Below are 24813 nucleotides of genomic sequence, written 5' to 3' on the forward strand. Positions count from 1 at the left end.
TATGCGGGCCTCTCACTGTTGTGGCCTCTCCCATTTGCGGAGCACAGGCTCCGGACGCGCAGGCTCAGCGGCCATGGCTCACGGGCCCAGCCGCTCCGCTGCATGTGGGATCTTCCCGAAACGGGGCACGAACCCGCGTCTCCTGCAACGGCAGGCGGACTCTCAAGCACTGCGCCACCAGGGAAGCCCTGAAGTTAAGTTACTCTTAACTGTACTTCTGAAATACAGAAAATGAAGGTTAAATTTTTTTTTTTGATCATAGAAGGTGTGTAACTATGGACTTTATAGAACTATGGGTTTACCTAACAGTTTGCTTTGTTCACTCTGACAGGCCCTTGTTCCCCCTGCAGTGCTGTGCTGTTAGCTAATACTTTATGGGGAGACCATCTTCTGAAGCTGTAGAAATGTAGATCACTTTACAGCATGTTCCAGTGTGTCTGGAATAAAGTAGCTGCTCAGTTAATTATTTCTGAGAACTGAAGTGTGTGTGTAGTGGTGGGAGATGTGTGGGTGTGCGTGGCTTCACTAAAATGGTGTTCTCTTAGTCATTGTTAGGTTAGTGCTTTCCTGAGGTGTCAGTCACTGAGAGAAATAATAGCTTTGTTGTCTGGGTCATCTGAAGGTGAGAGTAGTAGATGATTACAATATTAACTATTATTAATACATGCAGTTAGTACTATTTATCGAACATTTACCAGAGCTTGAAGCACTGTGATTTGCAAACAATATCTCATACTATCCTCATTTTACCCAGGAAAAAGTGAGGTTCAGGGAGATTAAGTAACATTTTCAAAATTAAGACTATGAACAAGGTTTAAATTAACGTTGTAAACTCTAAAAGTATCTTGATAATTGCCACAGCATCCTACCTCTTCCATTAGTTTTTTAATTTCTTTCCACTGGGTAATACTAGAAGCTTTGTTCCATATTTAATCCAGCCAGAATGTCAAGTTGTATTCAGCTTGGATTTTTTAAAAAACATCATTTTTCAGGGTCTCAGGGTATAGGCTCTGTGTACTGCAGGAAAGCTTATGTGCTTAGTTGGATATAGGAAAACTTTCTTTTTCTGGATTTGCAATGACCTTGGGTAAGTCCGTTGATCTCCCTGGGTGATGTTCACAGCATTATTGCTGTTATATCATAAATGTATTCTTATTAGTGCCGCAAGTAAGGTCTGTGAGACATGTTTCCTCCCTAATATATGATTAGGAAGGAGACATTTAGGTTTGAGTGAATTTATTTCTTCATAGTCAAACAGCAATTCAGATATTAAATTAAGTAGAAATGGACTTCTAAATATAGGTCAAATACTTCTAAAAAATTAGAGAACTCCATCTGCTTTCCCCTTGCCCAAGTTTGATCTTCCGACTATAATAAAAGGATCTTCCAAGGTCCCGCCTACCTGCTTCGTCCGTCTTCTCAGTGCACAGCTGAGCAGCTCACCTGTCTAGTAACTGTGCCTGATTCATTATTAAATAACTTTCTTTTGAACCTCAAATGCAGCCCCTCTTTTATCCAGATTCTCTTAAGGTCTCTATTTGAGAAAATGAGAAAATGACAGGTGGAAGAATTGTAATTTAAGTGTTTAAATTCAGATGTGACATCTCTGAAGATCGGAGCATAATGCCATGTTTGTATGTTCTGTAACGTATTTGTTATTCATTCTTTGGAATCTCAAGTCTTACTCTCATCCTCATGTGAATACCCTCTACTCCCCAGCCACACACCGTGTTAACTGCTGACAACAGGGAGAACTCATGTGATGTTTTCTTTCCAACTGATTTCTTAAGTGTTTGGACTAACTGAGTCTGACCACCCACATCCTCTGTAAAATTAATCAGAAACAGGAGTTACATATTTCCAGTTCCCTGTCTTTACTTGGTGTGGGATTAGCTCAAGTGCTACAAAAGATTATACACACTATTTTATCTGGAGCCAACAAAAAAAGGTTTAAGGAAAGTCATTATAAAAACTGTTGCCCCCTAACTTGATAGCTTTGTTTTGTTTCCTTTAATTCTGGGAATGTATGTAAATTATTTGCATTATGTTACTGTTGGTAGAATATTCTTGTGGCACAATGAAGTCAGAGACTCAACAAGAAATTTTGAGAAGTTGGGCTGTTTGTTCAACTTTTCATGTGGTTTTCTAAATACACCTTACGAAATTTCTCTTTACATTCATCTTCCATTTGATACACTTGAGCTGTGGTTGCTGTGAGCTGCTGTGGCCTCATTAGAAATGTATTATATTAGCCTCTTCTAAATGACCTCTAGTCATTTGGGAGATACTCTCCATTTTTCCAGGCTCGACATGAATATTCCCTGGCCCTTATTTCTAACTCCTTTGTCTTCTCTATTGGACAGACCTGAACCATCACATCTCTTTTTCTCTGGTCGTGAAGTTCAAATTGGTATTTCTCATCCTCTTAAAAATCAGGTGTTACTCTGCCCTGACTGTGTGAGAAGTGGAAGACTAGTGAAACCAACGGATAGAATCTTCACAGTGATATATACTTTGCTGTAAACTCATAGCCAAGTCAGAAAGCCCCTCTACATCATCCCTACAGGCTCAGAACAGAGTGTGAGGAGATTCCCCTTTAATTTATTGAGAGCTCTGACTGCTATTTGTTGGTTTTGTTTCTAGTTACAAATAATACATGCTCACTGAGAGAGGAAATTTATAAACGCCCAAGTTCATGGCAATATGGATATTTTTATTTTCTCTTGAGCTCTTATAAATTTTTCAAACTGTCTCAGTGAATAAGAATTATTTGCATCCATGTATGTATACACATGCACAGCTGTTTTAGCATTGTTTTAACTTTGCACTCGCTCTTCCTTTAAAATTTTGTTTTGTCAATACAACAAGCTTGTTAGCAAAACAAAGAAAACCCTGGGTTGCGGTGGCTTCAATGGTGAATTTCCGCAAACCTTCAAAGAAGAAATAATACCGGTCCTACATAACCTCTTTCAAAAAATAGAGAAGTGAATACCATTTTACTTACTTTATCAGACTAAAATTGATACCAGTACCGGACAGAGTAGCTAGGAAACTGTAGATGGTGTCCCTGATGAAAATAAACAGGAGAGTCCTTAACAAAGCATTTACAATAATCCAGCAGTATATAAAGAGGAATGCAGGGTTGGTTGAACATTTGAAAATCAGTCAAGGCATAAAGGAGAAAAGTGTATGATCATCTTAATAGATGCAGAGAAAGCCTTTGACAAAATTTAATGCCCATTTATAAAACAAAAACAAAAACAAAAAAAACCCCCAAAAAACTCTTGGCAAACTAGAAGAGAAGGGAATAGCTTCACACTGATAGGTCATACCTAAGAAGAACCTACAGCTGACAGCAAGATTAATAGTGAAAGACTGAATGTCTTGGACCTAAGAATGGGAACAGGCAAGGGTGCTCACTTCACTTACTGTAGGAGTAGCTCACGTGCTACATCACATTTATACACCTGCTCTTCTATTCAGCACTACCCCGGAGGTTCTAGCCACTGAACTAAGGCAAGAGGAAGAAATACAAGGCATAAAGAATAGAGACAGGGCTGGCTGGGGTGGTGGGCAAAACGGATGAAGGTAGTCAAAAGGTGCAAACTGAGTAATATTCCATTGTATATATGTGCCATATCTTCTTTATTCCTCTGTCAATGGACACTTAGGTTGCTTCCATGTCCTGGTTATTGTAAATAGAGCTGCAATGAACACTGTGGTACATGATCTTTTTGAATTATGGTTTTCTCAGGGTATATGCCCAGTAGTGGGATTGCTGGGTCGTATGGTAGTTCTATTTTTAGTTTTTTAAGGAACCTCCATACTATTTTCCATAGTGGCTGTATCAATTTACATTCCCACCAACACTGCAGGAGGGTTCCCTTTCTCCACACTGGCTCTCCAGCATTTATTGTTTGTAGATTTTTTGATGATGGTCATTCTAACTGGTGTGAGGTGATGCCTCATTGTAGTTTTGATTTGCATTTCTGTAATGATTAGTGATGTTGAGCATCCTTTCATGTGTTTGTTGGCATTCTGTATATCTTCTTTGGAGAAATGTCTATTTAGGTTTTCTGCCCATTTTTGGATTGGGTTGTTTGTTTTTTTGTTATTGAGCTGCATGAGCTGCTTGTAAATTTTGGAGATTAATCCTTTGTCAGTTGCTTCATTTGCAAATATTTTCTCCCATTCTGAGGGTTGTCTTTTGGTCTTGTTTATGGTTTCCTTTGCTGTGCAAAAGCTTTGAAGTTTCATTAGGTCCCATTTGTTTATTTTTGTTTTTATTTCCATTTCTCTAGGAGGTGGGTCAAAAAGGATCTTGCTGTGATTTATGTCATAGAGTGTTCTGCCTATGTTTTCCTCTAAGAGTTTGATAGTGTCTGGCCTTACATTTAGCCATAAAAAGAAATGAAACTGAGTTATTTGTAGTGAGGTGGATGGACCTAGAGTCTGTCATACAGAGTGAAGTAAGTCAGAGAAAAACAAATACCCTATGCTAACACATATATATGGAATCTAAAAAAAAAAAAAAGAAAAGGTTCTGAAGAACCTAAGGGTAGGACAGGAACAAAGACGCAGATGTAGAGAATGGACTTGAGGACATGGGGACGGGAAAGGGTAAGCTGGGACAAAGAGGGAGAGTGGCATGGACATATATACATTACCAAATGTAAAATAAACAGTGGGAAGCAGCCACATAGCACAGGGACATCAGCTCGGTCCTTTGTGACCACCTAGAGGGGTGCAATTGGGAGGGTGAGAGGGAGATGCAAGAGGGAGGGGATATGGGGATATATGTATACGTAAAGCTGATTCACTTTGTTATAAAGCAGAGACTAACACAATTGTAAAGCAAATATTCTCCAATAAAGATGTTAAAAAAAAAAAGAACTGTTTAAAAAGAGACTAGAGAGAAGTAAAACTTTGTGTGCAGGTGACATGATTGTTTATGTAGAAAATTCCAATGACTGTATTAAATAGCCTTTAGCACTAATATGTGAATTTAAATGGTTCATGAAGCTACAGTGAGCTTATGAACATCAATTGTATTTCCATAAACTAGCAACAAACAATTAGAAAATAATGAGGCGAAAACAGTACTTTTAAAAATAGCATGAGAAACATGAAATATGTAGAGATAATTTTTTTTTTTTTGCGGTACACGGGCCTCTCACTGTTGTGGCCTCTCAAGTTGCAGAGCACAGGCTCTGGACGTGCAGGCTCAGTGGCCATGGCTCACGGGCCTAGCCGCTCCGCGGCACGTGGGATCCTCCCGGACCGGGGCACGAACCCATGTCCCCTGCATCGGCAGGCAGACTCTCAACCACTGCACCACCAGGGAAGCCCTGTAGAGATAAATTTAATGGAATATATATAAGATATGTAAAGAGCTAAGTAGATGGCGGCCCTGCCACCACACCATTAAAATGCAGGAATTCAACACAATCCCAGTAAAAATCCCAGCAGGCATTTTGTAGACATTAACAGCTGATTCTAAAGTATGTATTGAAGTGCAGAGGAACTAGAATAGATAAAATAGTGCTGGACAAGACCAACAAAGTGGGTTGACTTACAAACACTACGTGATTACAAGACTGATGGTAAAGCTACGTTTATTAAGACAGTGTGGTACAGACATAAGGACAGACATGAAGACAGAGATCAGTGGAACAGAACAGGGTATCTAGAAAGAGACCCACATATATTTGGTCTGTTTAAACATATGTGCCAAAGAGATTCAACATTTTTTTTTACCCTTTATAATGGGAAATACAGTTTACATATAGAAAAGTACAGATGTATGGCTCAAGATTTAACACAGATTGATCACCTATGTAATTACTACCGAGGTCAAGAAATAAAACATTCTACATTGGATCAATATATTGTATTTAAGTGGTATCCCACTACTGGGCATATACCCTGAGAAAACCAGAATTCACAAAGAGTCATGTACCGCAGTGTTCATTGCAGCTCTATTTACAATAGCCAGGACATGGAAGCAACCTGAGTGTCTATCGACAGATGAATGGATAAAGAAGATGTGGCACATATATACAATGGAATATTACTCAGCCATAAAAAGGAACAAAATTGAGCTATTTGTAGTGAGGTGGATGGACCTAGAGTCTGTCATACAGAGTGAAGTAAGTCAGAAAGAGAAAAACAAATACCGTATGCTAACACATATATATGGAATCTAAAAAAAAAATGGTCATGAAGAACCTAGAGGCAAGACGGGAATAAAGACACAGACCTACTAGAGAATGGACTTGAGGTCATGGGGAAGGGGAAGGGTAACCTGGGACAAAATGAGAGAGTGGTAGTGTATATATGGACATATATACACTACCAAACGTAAGGTAGATAGCTAGTGGGAAGCAGCCACATAGCACAGGGAGATCAGCTTTGTGACCGCCTGTAGGGGTGGGATAGGGAGGGTGGGAGGGAGGGAGATGCAAGAGGGAAGAGATATGGGAACATATGTATATGTATAACTGATTCACTTTGTTATAAAGCAGAAACTAACACACCATTGTAAAGCAATTATACTCGAATAAAAACGTTAAAAAAGATGGTAACTTTTAATTTTAAATTATGAGGTTTACATCAAAACCAACATTTTGCAAAGGCACTTTTAAGGCATAACAAGGGTCAGTATTGTAGGCAGTGAAAATGGTTTCTTGACACTGTAGTGCAAGTAATAGACAATCCAGAGATGTGGACTTTACTGATACAGGGGCATTACATTTCAAATTGAGGGCATTTTATATAAAGCACAACTACAGACCTAGTCATTTTGGCATATTCAGTTATCTTATATTTTTTCTAGAAAACAGGTGATGTTTATCCCTGATCAAAAATTTTTATACAAGATCTACTGCCTTAATCTAGCCGCACTGATGAAATGAACTTTTATTGTATTAACAACTCAAATTACTGTTAGCATCACTCCAAAAACTTGCTGATTTAACACTCCAGAAGCTTTTACTAAGGACTGTTTTTATAAAACTGCCATTGGGACTTCCCTGGTGGTCCAGTGGCTAAGACTCTGTGCTCCCAGTGCAGGGGGCCCTGGTTCGACCTCTGGTTGGGGAACTGGATCCCGCGTGCCACAGCTAAAAACCCCGCATGCTGCAGCTAAAGATCCCGTGTGCTGCAATGAAGATCCCACACGTGGCAACGAAGATCCTGTGTGGCATAGCCAAATAAATAAATATTAAAGAAAAACCAAACTGTCATTGCTTCTAATCTACAATTTTGCTTAAAAGGAAGAGAGTATACAAAATTATATTGTCCCTACTGTGCCAAAAGAAAGTATTAAAAGTAAGTGGGCATCTTTATAACTATGAGGTTCCTGAGGTCGGGATTTTCTGGTAAGTCAGTGAATCTAAGGAGATCTACAGCATTAGGGGTTACTTTGTTCAACATGTAGCCTGGGTCTATCCAGGATGGCTGTACCCAATTTTGACATAAAGTTATGGGTAGATATGCCCTGGAAAATAAACCGAAGAACCACAGTGTATCTTACACTTTTGTAAATGATGTTTTATGGTTAAACTTTTTACTTTCTCAAAAGGCTGATATATTTCAATATTTTGAATACATCAGTGTAGGTAACCTAACCAACTATCGTTATGTTTTCGTACTAAGGGATCTAGCTTTTAATAAAGTTACTGAAATGCAAAATAAATAAGTAGATAAAACATTGACAGCATCACAGAAAACTCCTCTCACGCCCATTCCTTGCTGTCACAGGTAATTAATGTTGGCTTGTATGGGAACCACAACCAACTTTTCCTAATGATTTTACTACCCTAGTTTCAGTCCTGAAACACTGTGGTTTAGTTTTACCTGTTTCTGCAACTTTGATATAAATATCCTACAGTCCGCATTCTTCTGTGTCTGCTGCTTTTGCTCACATTAAGTGAAGTTGTCGTTTGTTTTCATTTTTGTGTGGTTCCCCACTGTGTGAAGACTTCATCTTTTACCTAGCTGCTCTGCTGTTTATGAACGTACCCGTTCTATTGTTGAAGTGATTTCAAATAATGCTGTTATGAACATTCTTGTACATTTCTGTTGGGTATATACCTAGGAGTAGGTATGCATGTATCCAGCTTTATGAGATATGGCAAGATGGTTTTCATAAGTGGTTCTATCAATTTACAGTTCCATCTGCAGTCTATGAGAATTCCCATTGTTCTACATTCTTGGCAACCTTGGTACTGTCACTTTTTAATTTTTTGTATGACTTTAACCATTCTGATGGAGGTGTAACGTTATGTCACTGCGGTTTTAGTTTATTTTTCTCTGATTATTAATGTGGTTGATAACTTTTTCTTATGTCTCCTTTGAGGTGTCTTGCTCATTTTTCTATGGGTTGATTGTATTTTTCTTAGTGGCTGTAATGTCTCTTAGTTATGGATTCAGACCCTTGGTAAATTAAGCTTTTACTTTCTTCACGGTGTCTTCTGATGATTACTTTTAATGTAGTCTCAATTATCCATCTTTTCCTCTATAGCTTGTGTGTTGGGTGTTCTGTTTAAAAGTCTGCCTACTCTGCAAGCAGCAAGATATCCTCTTCTGTTATCTTCAGAAGCTTTGTTGTTTTGTCTCTTCTACTTAGATCTGTAATCGTCCTGGAAAGTATGTTTGTGAGGTAGAGTTCATATTTTATTATCTGTCTGTGTGGGTGAGAGCCTGCTATGTAGCTCTCTATTCCACTGTATATTTGTGTGTCCTTGTACAAATGTCAGAGTGCTTAATTATTGTTGCATTGTAATGTCTTGCTATCTGGAATAGTAGCTCTTTCCACTTTGATTTTTTAAATATTGGCCATTTTAGATCCTTTTGAATATACATTTTAGAATCAGTTTATCATATCCCAATAAAACGCACTTGCACACTTCAGATGTTGATTAAAATTTCATTAAATTTAACTATCAGTTTGCAGAAAAGTGAAATAACAGATTTCAAATCCACAAACATGATAAATTTGTTTATATATACCTATATCATTTTCATTTTCTCTGAAGGTTTTTTAAAATTGAGTTTTAATTGACATATAATACATTATATTAGTTTTAGGTGTACAACATAATGCTTTGATATTTGTATATATTGTGAAATGATCACCACAATAAGTCTGCTTAACATCTGTCAGCATACATAGTTACAGATTTCTTTTTTTCTTGTGGTGAGAACTTTTAAGATCTGTTAACTACAGTGACTTATTTTATAACTGGAAGTTTGTACCTTTTGACCACCTTCACCCATTTTTCCTACCCTTCACCCCCCACCTCTGGTACCTACCCATCTGTCCTCTGTATCTATGAGCTTGTGTTTTTTTTTTTAATTCCACATATAAGTGAGAAAATATGGTATTTGTCCTTCTCTGTCTGACTTATTTCCTTAGCATAATGGTCCATCAGTGTTGTCTTAAATGGAAGATTTTATTCTTTTTTTTTTTAAATGGCTGAATATTCCATTGTATAAATAGATCACATCTTCTTTATCCATTCCTCTGTTGATGGACATTTCGGTTGTTTCCATATCTTGATTGTGATAAAAAATGCTTCAGTGAATATGGGAGTACATATATCTTTTTGAATCAGTGTTTTCACTTTCTTCTAATAAATATCCAAAAGTGGAATTGCTGGATCATATGGTAGCTCTATATTTAATTTTTTTGAGGAACCTCCATACTGTTCTCCATAGTGGCTGCACCAATTTACATTCCCACCAGCAGTGCAGGAGGGTTCCCTTTTCTCCACAGACTCTCCAACACTTATCTCTTCTTTAATGTTTTTTAAAGTTTTTAATTAAAAAAAATTTTATTGGAGTTTAGTTGATTTACAGTGTTGTGTTAGTATCTGCTGTACAGCGAAGTGAATCAGTTATACATACATATACCTACTCTTTTTTAGATTTTTCCCATATAGGTTATTACAGAGTATTGACTAGAGTTTCCTGTTGTATACAGTAGGTCCTTATTAGTTATCTATTTTTATATATAGTCGTGTGTATATGTCAATCCCAGGCTCCCAGTGTATCCCTCCCCCCCTTTCCCCCTGGTAACCATAAGTTTGTTTTTCACATCTGTGACTCTATTTCTGTTTTGTAAATGTGTCCATCAACAGAGGAATGGATAAAGGAGATGTGGTACATATATACAATGGAATATTACTGAGCCATAAAAAAGAATGAAATAATGCCATTTGCAGCAACATGGATGGGCCTAGAGATTGTCATACTGAGTGACGTGAGTCAGACAGAGAAAGACAAATATCATATGATAACTATCACTTCTCTCTTGTTGGTCTTGATGATCACCATTCTTACAGGTGTGAGGTGCTATCTCATTGTGGTTTTGAGTTGCATTTCCGTTATGATTAGTGATGTTGAACACCTTCTCATGTACCTTTGGCCATTTGGATGTCTTCTTTGGGAAAATGTGTATTTAGCTCTTGTGCCCATTTAAAAAATTGGATTGTTTGGGTTTTTTTTATTATATTAAGTTGTATGAATTCTTTATAAATTTTGGATATTAACCCCTTATCTGATACATGATTTGCAAAATTTTTCTCCCATTCTGTAGGTTGCCTTTTCATTTTGTTGATTGTATCTGTAGTCCCACTGGTTGAATTTTTTTCATCTTTTGTTTGTGCTTTTTTTTTTTTTTTTTGCTGTACGCGGGCCTCTCACTGTTGTGGCCTCTCCTGTTGCGGAGCACAGGCTCTGGATGTGCAGGCTCAGTGGCCATGGCTCACAGGCCCAGCCGCTCCGCGGCATGTGGGATCCTCCTGGACCGGGGCACGAACCCGTGTCCCCTGCATCGGCAGGCAGACTCAACCACTGCACCACCAGGGAAGACCTGTTTGTGCTTTTGGTGTCATATCTATAGAATCATTGCCAAGACCAATATTGAGGAGCTTCCCTTCTAGGAGTTTTATGGTTTCAGGTCTTTATGTTTAAGTCTTTGATTCATTTTTTTTAAACATCTTTATTGGAGTATAATTGCTTTACAATGATGTATTAGTTTCTGCTTTATAACAAAGTGAATCAGCTATACATATATATCTATCCCCATATCTCCTCTGATTCATTTTTGAGTTAATTTTTCTGAGTGGCATAAGATAGGGATGCAGTTTTATCTTCTGCATGTGTTTATCCAGTTTTCCCAGCACCATTTGTTGAAGAGACTACCATTTCTCCACTGCATGTTCCTAGCATCCTTATGAAAATGTGAGTTGACTGTATATGCAGAGGTTTAATTCTGGGCTCTCTATTCTGTTCTGTTGGTTTGTGTGTCTATTTCTATGCCAGTGTCATGAAAAGTATTTTTAAAAGCATCTTTAACGGTTTATTTGTGTGTTTGTGGATGGAGAAAACAACTGATTTTTTGTATGTTGATTTTGTATTCAGCAACCATGCAAAGTTTATTATTTCTAATAGTTTATCTTTGCTTTTTAAAATTTTTAATGTATACAATCATGTTATCATGAATAATGGCAGTTTTATTTCTTCCCCAATCTCTTATTTGTTTGTCTTGTTTGTTCAACAACTTCTAGACTGAATAGGAATAATTGTTAAATAAGAGTGGTGATAGTGGCATTGTTTCCTCATTTCCCAATTTACAAGGACCAACATTTCTCCTTTTTCTCAGATAAGCAAGTTGTCTTCTATAGTCAGCTCTCCATATCTGTGGATTCTGCATCCACAGTTGGTTGAGTCCGTGGATCAAAAATAGCAATACTTGGGGTCTTCCCTGGTGGCGCAGTGGTTGGGAGTCCGCCTGCTGATGCGGGGGACACGGGTTCGTGCCCCGGTCTGGTAAGATCCCGCGTGCCGTGGAGCGGCTGGGCCCGTGGGCCGTGGCCGCTGGGCCTGCGCGTCTGGAGCCTGTGCTCCGCGGCGGGAGAGGCCACAGCAGTGAGAGGCCCGCGTACCACAAACAAACAAATAACAACAACAAAAAATACAAACAAAAAATCAATACTTGGAAAAAAATTCTGGAAGGTTACAAAAAGCAAAACTTGAATTTGCTGAATGCTAGCAAACATTTACATGGCATTTAAATTGTATTAACAGCTACTTACATAGCATTTATATTGTATAAAGTATTGTAAGTAATCTAGAGATGATTTATGTATATGGGAGGATGTGCATAGGTTATATGCAAATCCTGCACTATTTTATGTATGGGACTTACATAAATAGTTCCAGGATTTACATCCTTGAACACAGGATGACTATTCCTAGTTTCCTGAGAGTTTCTGTTATAAATGAGCAATACCTTTTATCAAATGCTTTTCTTACTGTTTCTACTGAGAATACTTTTTTCTCCTTTATTTTATTAATATGGAATATTACATGGACTTAATTTTAAATGTTAAGGCTACCTTATTTTCCTGGAATCACCCCAGATTGTGATATATCATTCTTTTAATGTTCCAAACTGAATTCTCCTTGCTATTATTATGTTTTAGATTTTTTTCATCCATGTTCAGGAAGGTGCTTGGTCTGTATTTTTCCTTTCTCATAATGTCCTTTTAGATTTTGCTACTTCTATTTTGTTGGTCTAATAAGTTGGGGAGTGTTCTCTCTTTTTCTATTCTTTGGAAGAATTTGTGTAAGATTGATGTTATTTCTTCCTCAAGGGTATAGGCAGAATTTGTCCTTCTAGCCACCTGAATCTGAAATGTTCCTTATGAGACAGTTTTTAAATTTTTAGTTTAATTTCAGTTATGGGACGACTCATATTATTCTATTTTGTTTCTCAATTTTGGTAAGTTGCATTTTTTAAAAGAATTTATTCATTTTATCTAATATTTTTAATTGTTTGATGTAAAGTTCTTTTAATGTTTACTTAACAGTTTTTACTATCTGTAGGAATGCGGGTTTCTTTTCATTTCTAACATTGGTTAATTATATTTTTCCTTGATAATACTTGTCAGAGGTTTTCAATTTTATTAGCTTTTTTAGAGCACTTCTTTTGGGGTTATTTTATTAGTACTTTTATCTATTTCCTTCCTTCTGTCTTTGGACTATATTGCTGGGAGTTTTTCCCTTCTAAATTCTTGAGATGGATATTTAACTTATTGATATTTCAACCTTTTGTCTTTTTTTTTTTTGGTACACGGGCCTCTCACTGTTGTGTCCTCTCCTGTTGCAGAGCACAGGCTCCGGACATGCAGGCTTAGCGGCCATGGCTCATGGGCCCAGCCGCTTCGTGGCACATGGGATCTTCCTGGACCGGGTCATGAACCCGTGTCTCCTGCATCGGCAGGTGGACTCTCAACCACTGCACCACCAGGGAAGCCCTCAAACACATTTTTTAATCTCCTTTTCTCTCTTTCCTCCTTCTGGAACCCATATAATGTGAATATTGGTATTCTTATTGTTAACCCAGAAATCTCTTAAACTGTTTTCATTTTTTAAAATTTGCTTTTCTGATTGTTGTTCTGATTATGTGATTTCCATTATTTTATCTTACAGATAACTTATGCATTCTTCTGTATCACCTAATCTGCCTTTCATTCCTTCTAGTGTTTTTTTTTTTTTTTTTTTTTTTTTTTTTTTTTAATTTCACCCGTTGAATCCTTTATTTCTGATTGGGTCTCTTTGATGTTTTCTAGCTCCTTGTTAAAGTTTTCATTGTGTTGATCTATTCTTTTCCCTAATTCAGTTAACATTTGTATTACCAATGCTTTGAATATTTTACCTGGTAAATTGTTTATTTCTGTTTCATTATTTTTTCAGGGGTTTCTCTTGCTCATTCAGTTGAGAGCAGTTCCTCTGCCTTTTCATTTTGCTTAACTTTCTCTGCCTCTATGAATTTAGGTGAAACAGTTACCTGTTGTCATCTTGAAGGGATGTTCCCATGTGGGAATATCCCTGTACAGACTCCGTGTGCCCCATGCCTTTGGAGGGAGAGCTGGATTTGAAATGGATGCAAGCCAGGTCTTTCCTCAGGGTGTGCTGGCAGCTCTTACCTTGGTGTAGGGGGTGGGGCTGGAAATGGAGGTGCTAGAGCTGAAGCCGGGTGTATGCCAGGACTTCCTCTCTGCTCAGTGGCCATCACCACCCTATTGGGTGCAGAGTCTGATTCCACGTGGCCAGAGGAGATCCCCTGAGTGTTGGCCCCGAGCTGGCTGTTTCCTTTAAGTCTGTGTTTTTCCCTCTCCCAGCGCCAGGACCCTTGCCCCAGAGTGGGGTGTGCTGAAGCAAGTGGGGCCCGTGCAGGCCTTTGGCTCCTAGCTGTTTGCAATGTGCTGCCTGTGCAGGAACCTGTATTTGTGTGCCCGCTCCACTCAGACACTGCCTTGGGACCAAGTCCCCTTTCCCCTCACAGCTGATCCCTGCCCCCAGTCTCTGCTGCCCCAACAGTGGTGCGGAGCCACGTTGCAGGGCAGCTGGGCTAGTGTGGACTCTCAGAGTGTATTAGGGGGCGAGGTGTGATGAAGCGGCCGCCATCAGAATCTGGGCTGCTTCTGAGGCTCTGCTTGAGTAAGGTGCAACAGTGGTCACTGCTGCGCCACCCGGACTCTGTCCTGGCACTGGGGTCCCTCTATGTCCCATGTTAGCATCCTTTCCACAGTCATGCCCACCCCAGATCCAGCCCTACAGTGTTACGTGGATTGAGTGGGGCTGGAGTGTTCCTTCAGCTGGGGCTGGGGAGCTTGGCAGGATGGTCAAGGGAAAACTAGCAGCCACTAGACAGACCTCTCTGCCTTGGGGGTGCACTTCTAGTGCTCGTGTTCCTCACAAGTGGAGTCCAGGCTTCCCTCAGCCCTCCTGTTATCATCCTGGCTGTCCTCCAACCAGCCAGGGGTCTCACCTTCCCCGCATCAAGCACCAGGACTGGGGCCCCCAATCTGTGGCTTAAGCTGCTCACCCTCAGGGAGGATTTCTGCTCATATAATCTCCCTTCTCCTGAGTCCCCTCCCAGGCACAGGTCCCAGCCCAGTTGCTCTCCTCTTCCTATACGATTGCATGTATATCTTTTTCTTTTTTTTTTGCGGTACGCGGGCCTCTCCCTGTTGTGGCCTCTCCCGTTGCAGAGCACAGGCTTCGGACGCGCAGACTCAGCGGCCATGGCTCACGGGCCCAGCCGCTCCGCAGCATGTGGGATCTTCCCGGACCGGTGCACGAACCCGTGTCCCCTGTATCGGCAGACAGACGGACTCTCAACCACTGCGCCACCAGGGAAGCCCCATGTGTATCTTTTTTACAGCCTTGGTTGTACAGCAGTCCTTCTGCCAGTTTCCAGTTAGTTTTCAGTGAGATTTGTTCCACATGTAGATGTGTTTTTGATGTGTTCATCAGGGGAGGTGAGCTCCACATCCTCTTTCTCTGCTACCTTTACTGATCCCCTGTTACAGCATTTTAAAAAGACCAGAATTTTAAAAAGACTAGAATCTTATAGCTTCCAATGATACTGACTCCTTAACAAAAATAGTCCATTTACTGCTTTTTGTCATTAATCTGTTTTTTTTGTGGCTGCTTTAAAATTTTATTTTTACCGTTTTATCCAAAAGTTTTGCTATATGCACCTATGTGTGGTTGTCTTACATTTATTCTCTTAGGCTTCATAGGTTTCTTAAATCAGTGACTTGAATGCCTTCTCTCATTTTTTAAAACTATTTATTTATTTAATTTTGGCTGTGTTGGGTCTTTGTTGCTGTGTGCAGGGTTTCTCTAGTTGTGGCGAGCGGGGGCTACTCTTCATTGCGGTGTGAAGGCTTCTCATTGCAATGGCTTCTCTTGTTGTGGAGCATGGGCTCTAGGCACGTGGGCTTCATTAGTTGCAGCACACAGGCTTGGTAGTTGTGGCTCACAGGTTTTAGAGTGCAGGCTCTGTAGTTGAGGCACATGGGCTTAGTTGCTCCATAGCATATGGGATCTTCCTGAACAGGGCTTGATCCCGTGTCCCCTGCATTGGCAGGCAGATTCTTAACCACTGAGCTACCAGGGAAGTCCCCTTCTCTCATTTTACAATGTCATCAGCCAGAACCTCTCTTCAAATTATGCTTCAATGTTATTCTTTCTCTGTTTTCCATTTTTTCTGTCAGTCTATTTACCCATATGTTATAGTTTTTCACTGTGTCCTTTGTCTCTTATTCTCTCTGCAGTATCAGCCATCCTCTTGACTCTGTTACATTCTAGATCGTTTCTTTTGGTGTCTCTTCAAATGCACTAATTCTCTATTCAACTGTTTCTAATTTATCTTCAAATACATCTGTTGTATAGTTTAATTTTGGTTATTTTATTTATCAGTTCTAGAATTTCTTTTTTTTATTGTTTGCAGTTTTGTACTGAAATTCTGCATTTTGTCTTTTATCTTCTTGAGACTCAACATAATTATTTAACAATATGTGTCTGATAATATCTGACGCACTTGTGTGTCTTTTTCTGTTGTCTCTTTTTCTATTGATTTTCTTTTATTTTTGATTTGTGTCTCCATGTTTATAGTTATTTTTTATTTTATGCTGTGCAGATACCTAGATTGGCATTATCTTTTTTGAGATAGGATTTGTGTTTGATTTTGCCAGGGACCTGAGACACTAGCACTCCAGGATCACCTGGAGTTACATTCAGGGATTTAGAAAATTTAAAGTTGAATTTCAGCCCTGAGAGGACTGTCTTCTTCTAGTTTACCTTTATTCCTAGTGTGATGGTGTTTTGGATCCTAACCTAAAGCAAGGGTGTCACTAGGAGCAACCTCTGCAGAGACACTAACTTCCAATCCTTTCCCTGATAACCTGCAGTCAAGTTCTCACAGAAACCCTCAGGGAGTGTCTGCTCCCTAGGTGTTTGTCCTCCCCTGGATTTTTGCTTTTCAATTCTTCCGTAATTTAATACTCCCCTCCCCTTTATTTACATTTATATTTATTCTACTGAAAGGTATATAAATATGTGTATGGGTGTGTGCGTGCGTGTGCACACACACACACAAAATGCCATTTTTTTAGTCTTCAGCAGAAGGGCTGGTTCTAATGACCTCTTCCGTCATTACACTGGTTATTATTTTTATAATGCACATACAACTTATAGCCAATTGCTTTCATGTGTCAACATACGTCATGAAGAAAATGTTACAGGGCATTTGATGGGATAGGATTTTAACAACTCTTGCTTACTCTTACCTACCATAATTTTCAATTCATAGTGCTACTTTTGGAAATGCTGCTTTTCTCTTTTTTAAACATAAATAACACTGAAATAAATATATACTATTATATGAATATTTTTTACACATTACTGATTTATTTTCCCCTTAGGGAAAACTTCTGTAAGTAGAATTGCTGGTTCCAAAGGGATCAGTATTTTAATTTCTTAAAAATTAATGAATTTTTAATTGAAGTATAGTTGATTTACAGTGTTGTGTTAATTTCTAGTATACAGCAAAGTGTTTTATATACACACATGTATATATTCTTCTTAAGATTCTTTTACGTTACAGGTTATTACAGAATATTGAATTTGGTTCCCTGTGCTATACAGTATGTTCTTGTTGGTTATCTATTTTATATATAGTACTGTGTATTACAGTAGTGTGTATCTGTTAACCCCCAAAATTTAATTTATCCCTCCCACCGCGTAATAACCGTAAGTCGGCCTTGTATGTCTGTGAGTTGTTTCTGTTTTGTAAATAAGTTCATTTTTATCATTTTTTTAGATTCCATATAAAAGTGACATCATATGATATTTGTCTTTCTCTTTCTGACTTACTTCACTTAGTATGATCATCTGTAGGTTCATTGATGTTGCTGCAAACAGCATTATTTCATTCCTTTTTATGGCTGAATAATATTCCATTGTGTATATTACCACATCTTCTTTATCCATTCATCTGTTGATGTACACTTATGTTGCTTCCATTTCTTGGCTGTTGTAAATAGTGCTGCTCTGAACATAGGAGTGCATGTATCTTTTTGAATTAGAGTTTTCTCCGGATATATGTTCAGGAGTGGGATTGCAGGATCATATGATAATTCTGTTTGTAGTTTTTTAAGGAACCTCCATACTGTTCTCCAAAGTGTCTGCACAACTTACATTCCCATCAAGAGGGCAGGAGGTTTCCCTTTTCTCCACACCTTCTCCAGCAATTGTTATTTGCAGACTTTCTGATGAGGGCCATTCTGACTGGTGTGAGGTGGTACCTCATTGTAGTTTTGATTTGCATTTCTCTAATGATTAGTGATGTGGAGCATCTTTTCATGTGCCCATTGGCCATCTGTATGTCTTCTTTGGAGAAATGTCTATTTAGGTCTTCTTTTTTTTTTCTTTTTGCGGTACGCGGGCCTCTCACTGTTGTGGCCTCTCCCGTTGCGGAGGACAGGCTCCGGGATGCACAGCTCAGCGGCCATGGCTCACGGGCCCAGCCGCTCTGTGGCATGTGGGATCTTCCCGGCCCCATATCTGGTTCCTGTCCATCTGCAGATTCAATCAGACACAGACCATGGATCATGGCAGTATTTATAACCCCGTGTAAGTGTACCCTCTCAATTCAGACACATTGCTCAAGTGTCAGTGTCCTCTTCCAGGGTTGTAATTTCTTATTTAATTATGAACCAGGGGTGCTTTGGGAAGTCACATTCACGTGACTTCTTGACATTCTGTCAAGAGCTGATTAAATGGCTACAGTATAATATTAACTGTGTCATGATTGTGGCAAAAATGTAAATTATCAGTTTGAAAATGATGCAATAGTTTAAAAAGTCTACACTATGTTAGTTATGAAATCATGTGCAGTATGATTACAGCTGTAGAATATATTAAAAGAAGGATTAGAAAATATTATACCCAGTGGATGCTGTTGCGTATAGTATTGATTATTTATTGTTTTTTATCTCCTCTATTTCAAAATGACTCTGTATAGTTTGCTGTTGTTTTTTAATGATTAAATGATCAATGCAAACCAAAATACCGTGAGTACAGTTCAGTCTACTCTCAGTGCATCTACTGTTTATCCTTCCAGTCATAAAACGTTCAAGTGAGTTAAAGTAGATAAATGGATTTTCCATCAATTCCCTAATATTAATAATGTGTTCATCACCACCTTATTCCAAATAGTATTTACAATGATTAGTAAGAAAAGTAAGATATGGTAAAATAGTAAAATTCAGCCATGAGTGCACAAAAGAAAAACAAAAAGACAAAACTAAGCTCCGGGGTGGGGGGGGAACATAAATGGAGGTAGGAATGAGGCTAATCAGAAGCATACATTCTGGAACTGGAAAACATGTGGCATGTGGGCCATATACCTGTTTCAGATTTTCCAATAGCCAGAACAAAAAGCACATCGCGTCCCTGGCATTAACAAAGCACAAATAAACTCAGTACCATCCAGGTATTTAATTCCTCAAATGAAGCTGTAAAGTTCCAAGATGAGACCTTTGATCCGATTCAGAACCCTTCTCCTGAGAGTGCGATGCAAGGGGATGGACACACCCTCCGTGTACTCCCTGAGGGCCTGCTGTATTGTTCTTAGTGGTCACGCCCAGGCTCAGCTGGCTGGAGCAGTTCTTGAGGCTAGTGTGACCAGGTGCAGGCTGAGAGCCGTCTGCTGGCCTGACACAGATTTTTCTCTGTACTCCAGGGACGAATAGCGTGCATGTCAGGAGATGGTCGTGTGCCGTACTTCGTGGCAATTTTCTACTTTTGTTGCCCTCAGTCAAACTTTCGATGTTTGTTAGGAGAATGCACTTGCTGGGATGTCTGGGATACACGGACTGCATTTACCACTCAAATAGACACCCTTTGGCCTTGAAAGGCAGACAGTGGAGCCGAGGCAGTGCTGAGAGCTGAGGAGGTGAAGAGCCCAGACTAGGATTGTTCCCACGTGCAGGGCAGCCCATGGCCACGCGCTGACACATCCTAGGAGTGTCATAGGAAGGGCGGCCACGCCTCTCAGGGAGTAATCTAGATCCTTCCCCATGCACAGAGCGAAGGCACGGTTCACAGAAACGTTACTAAATATTATCATAAGGTGACAACCAAATCCTCATCTTGACTACAGCAGTTTCAACAAAGTACTCCTAGAATGCCTCACTTCAGTTGTTACAATTTTCTAGTGGGCCCTCTAAAATAAACCATTTGTGAATTGCAGCTCTGAATTATTTGGGGGGGGTTATTATTTATAGGCCAGTTAAAAGATGGGGAAATATCTGCTAAAAGAAACTGTTTTCTTTTTTGGGATCACTAGCTTGTGGCCTGTTTATGCCACTTTCAGATTGTGATTTTAAATATTCTGATCTGCCTAAGGTTGAAAGCATGTATTCGTTTTCTTTAATAGGAATAAATGATCCAGTTCAACAAAAATAAAAACAGACTTTAAGAATTTAAGGCGGTGGAGTAGTGTCAGGGAAAAGTGTTCCTGTTTTAACTCGTATAAAACTATGGTGTAATTTGTTAAAAGACACTTGTATTGATCTTGACCCTTCCAATTCCTTAATACTCATTGTGTGTCTGTTACATATACAGAATAAAACCGGTGGAAAACAAGGGGTATAGGATGTGGTTGGTGACTGGTGGCAGGAAGCTTGCGTATTCTACTTGGGAAAATAACACATACATGTCTGAAATGTTAAACAGAAATACAACAGAGAAAAAGACATGGGTGGATGGTTGAGGAAATGCCACAGGGCAGTTGTTAATTGAATTCAAAACTTAGTGACAATCAGCACAAATGCCAAGGGAACTTTGCCAACTACAGTTTGCTCACCTAGCTTCTCAAAATATAGCAAAGATTTCGTGCTGGTTCAACAACCACATGGTGTTGTGTACATTTGATGACAATATTTAATTCCTCTAAAAGGACTTTTTAAAGTACAGGAAATGTGTGATTATTCTAATGAGACATAGATTAAAAAAATCAAAACAAGTAGTAGTCGTGGTGCTTATACTTGAATCACACCATGTGGTTTTCATAGCTCTTTCCACATAGTGTTTGCACCCATCTCACTCCAGTCCTGCGAAAAAGACAAGAGCAGGCAGTTTTCCTGAATTACTGGTGAGAACACTGAGGCCTCATAAAGTTATGAGATTTGTCTGGGGTACAGCACTGATTATATCCTAGGAGTTTTATCTGCTCCATATGTTTCTTTATATGGTATAGTTGTGAATAGGTTTAGATATAATGGATCACTTGATACCTTTGTTTTCCATTTGATGCACACGAAGTACCCCTCTGGTACCTTGTTAATATGCAAATGAAGAAAATGAGATCCCTAGCTCCAGCTGCTGCTCATGTTGACAAACCGTCTCTTTTGTATTTTCCTTTTATCTGACAAATTCGTTAATTCAGTAGACATTAAGTGGCTTTTATGGAGTCATCTTAATATTCTCAAGTGCTTGGGGAGATTTACAGGACTTGTGTACACACCTCATGTGCTGAAGGAGTTCAGGCAGTTGAGGGGTGACAGCTACACTCAAGACCGTGTTCGGTCACCGATCTGGATCACGTGCTGGTAGCTGTCAACGTAAGGGGTGGCCGGCGTCCTGTCGGCGCTGTGACTTGGGAGTGGGGAGGGCATACCCCAGCTAGACTTAATCATCGGTTAGATTCCATGGGTGGGGAGGCTAAGTGGGACCTTCTAGTGGAGTGGAGCTTGATTTAGGAAATGCGGGGAGATGAATCTGGGAGGATGAATGGGAGGAATATAGAAAAACTTAAACGACAGGTCAAAGAGTTGACATCTGATTCTGTAGATGTTAAAGAGCCATGCAAGAGCTTTGTGGTTGCTTCTTCTCTCCTCGTGGGGCCATACGATGAAGGAGAGATTTTGTCATCACAGAGCTGTAATGTATTCCAGTCCTGGGGTCGGGCTGAAAGACTGAAGGACTGGCTGGGCTGTTCTGGCTTTTGCAGAGTGCTTGTAGCAAGCTTCATTTTTCAATGAGCGATGAAATCCTGAGTGCAAACATTTGTCCCCCTAGCTGCTGGTTCTGCCTCTTTTATATGGAGCAGATGAAGTCCGAGGCTGTGTTTACTATTAAGATGGTGATGCTAAGTCAGTGTTCCCCTTTTAGGAAACATACATCTCGCTCGCCTGGCAGCGAGTGCTTGACTGCTCCTTACATGGAAGGTTCAGGTGATGTGGACATGAGGACGGCAGGATTCTGTGCCGAGTGGTTGCCGACAGCCTGGGAGTTGCTTCCTAGACCAGCTCTGGATGCAGCACTGTCAGGGCATCGAGCCTTGACCTCGCTCCTTTCCCAAGGTCTTACCTTGTTCTTGTAAGAATGAGGATATTGTCTGATGTTTCTGCTGGTCCATATTCATTGAATTCCTTTATTTTACCAATGAGAGCTCATTTCTAATATCATGCTAATTAAACCACTCATTTTGCCAATGAAAAGCTACTTTTTTTTTTACTAAAGTATTGTTGATTTACAATGTTGTGCCCATCTCTGCTGTACAGCAATGTGAGTCAGTTATACACATATAGACATTTGTTTATATTAGTTTCCATTATAGTTTATCACAGGATACTCAGTATAGTTCCCTGTGCTATACAGTAGGACCTTGTTGTTTATCCATTCTAAATGTAATAGTTTGCATCTACCAACCCCAAACTCCCAATCCATCCCTCCCCCACTCCCCTCCCCCTTGGCAACCACAAGTGTGTTCTCTTTGTCTATGAGTCTGTTTCTGATAAGTTCATTTAGATTTAGATTCCACATATGAGTGATATATGATATTTGTCTTTATCTTTCTGACTTCACTTAGTATGATAATCTCTAGGTCTGTCCATGTTGCTGCAAATGGCATTATTTCGTTGCTTTTTATGGCTGAGTAATATTCCATTGTATATATGTACCACATCTTCTCTATCCATTCATCCGTTGATGGACATTTAGGTTGTTTCCATGATTTGGCTATTGTCAACAGTGCTGGAAAAGCTACTTTTAATATTCAGTAGGCCAAATAGCAAAGCCTCTGGTGTCAATCAAGGTATGAATACTTGAAAGAAGTGACTGGCTGAAATGCTGGCCAGGTCTGCATTGGGACCCTTCCGATTCAATACCACTGACCCAGGAATCTGAGTTCTCAGTTAAGGCCAGTGACTGTCCCTAAAGGTGAAGTTTAAACTAAATGATCTATACATTGTATTTTACTGTTGACACTGAAGAATATTTTATGAAGTTCTTAAATTAACTTGTTAAACAAATTACGGAAATATCAGTGCCTCTCCATCCATTCACTCAAGTTCACAATTTCAGCGTGGTGGTTACAGCATGTTTTTTGTTATTCTCTCTGCTTTACTTTTTATGTTGATCACAAGGTTTAGGGAAGTGTACCTGTAAGGAAGGAAGACGTCACGAAGAGAACTCAGGGCTTGTGTACATTGTGAGCCTGCGTCCTGAAGCAGCTGCCACCCTGAAATCCTAGCGGGCAGTTTCGCAAGGTGTTCATGGGCCTTGGTGTGGCGTCTTTTGTGAGGTTCCCACTTGGCTTCCTGGCACGAGGTGTAGTTATGAGCCTGCTTCTCATTCTGTCTGGATTCTGTTGGTCTGCAGCTGGGAAGAGCTTTCTTTGCCAGATCCCTGCCCAGTTCTTTTTTTCTTGGCAGGTTCATTTACCTTTTTTTTTTCATAGTTTGTCTCCCAAACAGTCCCCAACCTGGATGCACGATAATCAGTTTCCTGGGCTTCCTGCTCTTGAAGGTGAGGAAGCTGTTATGGTCCGTCATGCCCAGCGCTGCCTGTTCTCTGATTTTGCCACAAGTGTTTAAACAGATTTCAAAGGGACATCGTATTCCAGTGCACTGAAGATGCCTCATGAGGGGGCTCTGTGATTGAGTGGATTTTCTGACCTTGTAATTCCATGTAGGCCCACATGGCCTCCTACCCCCAAAGACAGAGACTTAAATCTTACCGTAGAATAGAATTTGAAACGGGTATGGTTATGAAAATGAAAAGACCATGAGAAGGAATATTTATGTGATGAATCTACACTGACTTGTATAAAATGCTGTTTCATGTTTTATGGATGTTTGCATGTATATATATGCACACCACACGTATGTTTATGATAGAAATGATGTTGCAAATATCAATCAAGAAGACTCCATTGTTTTCATGATTGAATTAAAATAGCTTATTATTATTATTATTTTTTAAATATAGCAAGATCAACTTTACACCTGGGCTGCAGTTAGTCAACCTACACACTCACTGGATTATATAGAAGGGCAGTTTCCCAGGAGAGTCCCAGCTGCTTGGCCACTGTCTAAACCTCCTGATGAAGAACACAGGCCCAAGGATGCTGATACAGGTAGGCCCCCTGGAAGAGTGAATATTCTGAAAGTAACATCGAATAACTGTGCAGTACCTACTGGGTATTGAGTCTGGGTTTCCCTTCAAGTATTTCTTAGATTATAATCTGCATATAACTCAAGCTAAATCACCGGGAAGCTTGTTAAATTGAAAATTCTTATGCCCCATCTTCAAGGCTGCTGAGTTCTGGGGAACGGGACCCTGGGTTGTCCAGTTACTACAGTGTATATAAAGTCCGAGAACCACTGCTTCGGGGTCCTGCTGTGGCCACCACCCCGGGGGAAGCTGCACACTCCGCATGGGCTGAGAGCTCAGAAAGGAACTTTCTGCCTACTGGCTTCAAGGGTGGTGGCCACCATACCTCTTTCCCCTGTCTCTTCCCTTACTAATGCTTTCTTTGAACTTTCCTTCATTTTTTTCTTTGCCTTCAGAGATAACTGACAGAGGCAAAATAGAGAAACATATTTTACTAAATCTAAATTTTAAGTAATTAAAAAAATTGTTCAGTGTTCAGATGTAATATTT

At 39.7% G+C, this 24813-nt stretch overlaps 1 protein-coding gene across 1 annotated transcript in view; it reads left to right on the plus strand.

Annotated features, from left to right (window-relative positions):
• Positions 1 to 24813, plus strand: part of FMN2 (formin 2) — a 312599-nt gene that overhangs the window by 61049 nt on the left and 226737 nt on the right. The window contains exon 5 of the mRNA XM_007471613.1: positions 24139 to 24286. Within this exon, the coding sequence (XP_007471675.1) occupies positions 24139 to 24286 (148 nt within the window). The remainder of the gene's footprint in view (positions 1 to 24138; positions 24287 to 24813) is intronic.

The sequence above is a fragment of the Lipotes vexillifer genome, unplaced genomic scaffold (genome assembly GCF_000442215.2).
Source record: "Lipotes vexillifer unplaced genomic scaffold, Lipotes_vexillifer_v1.1 scaffold733, whole genome shotgun sequence".
In the NCBI taxonomy this organism is placed as follows: Eukaryota; Metazoa; Chordata; class Mammalia; order Artiodactyla; family Lipotidae; genus Lipotes; species Lipotes vexillifer.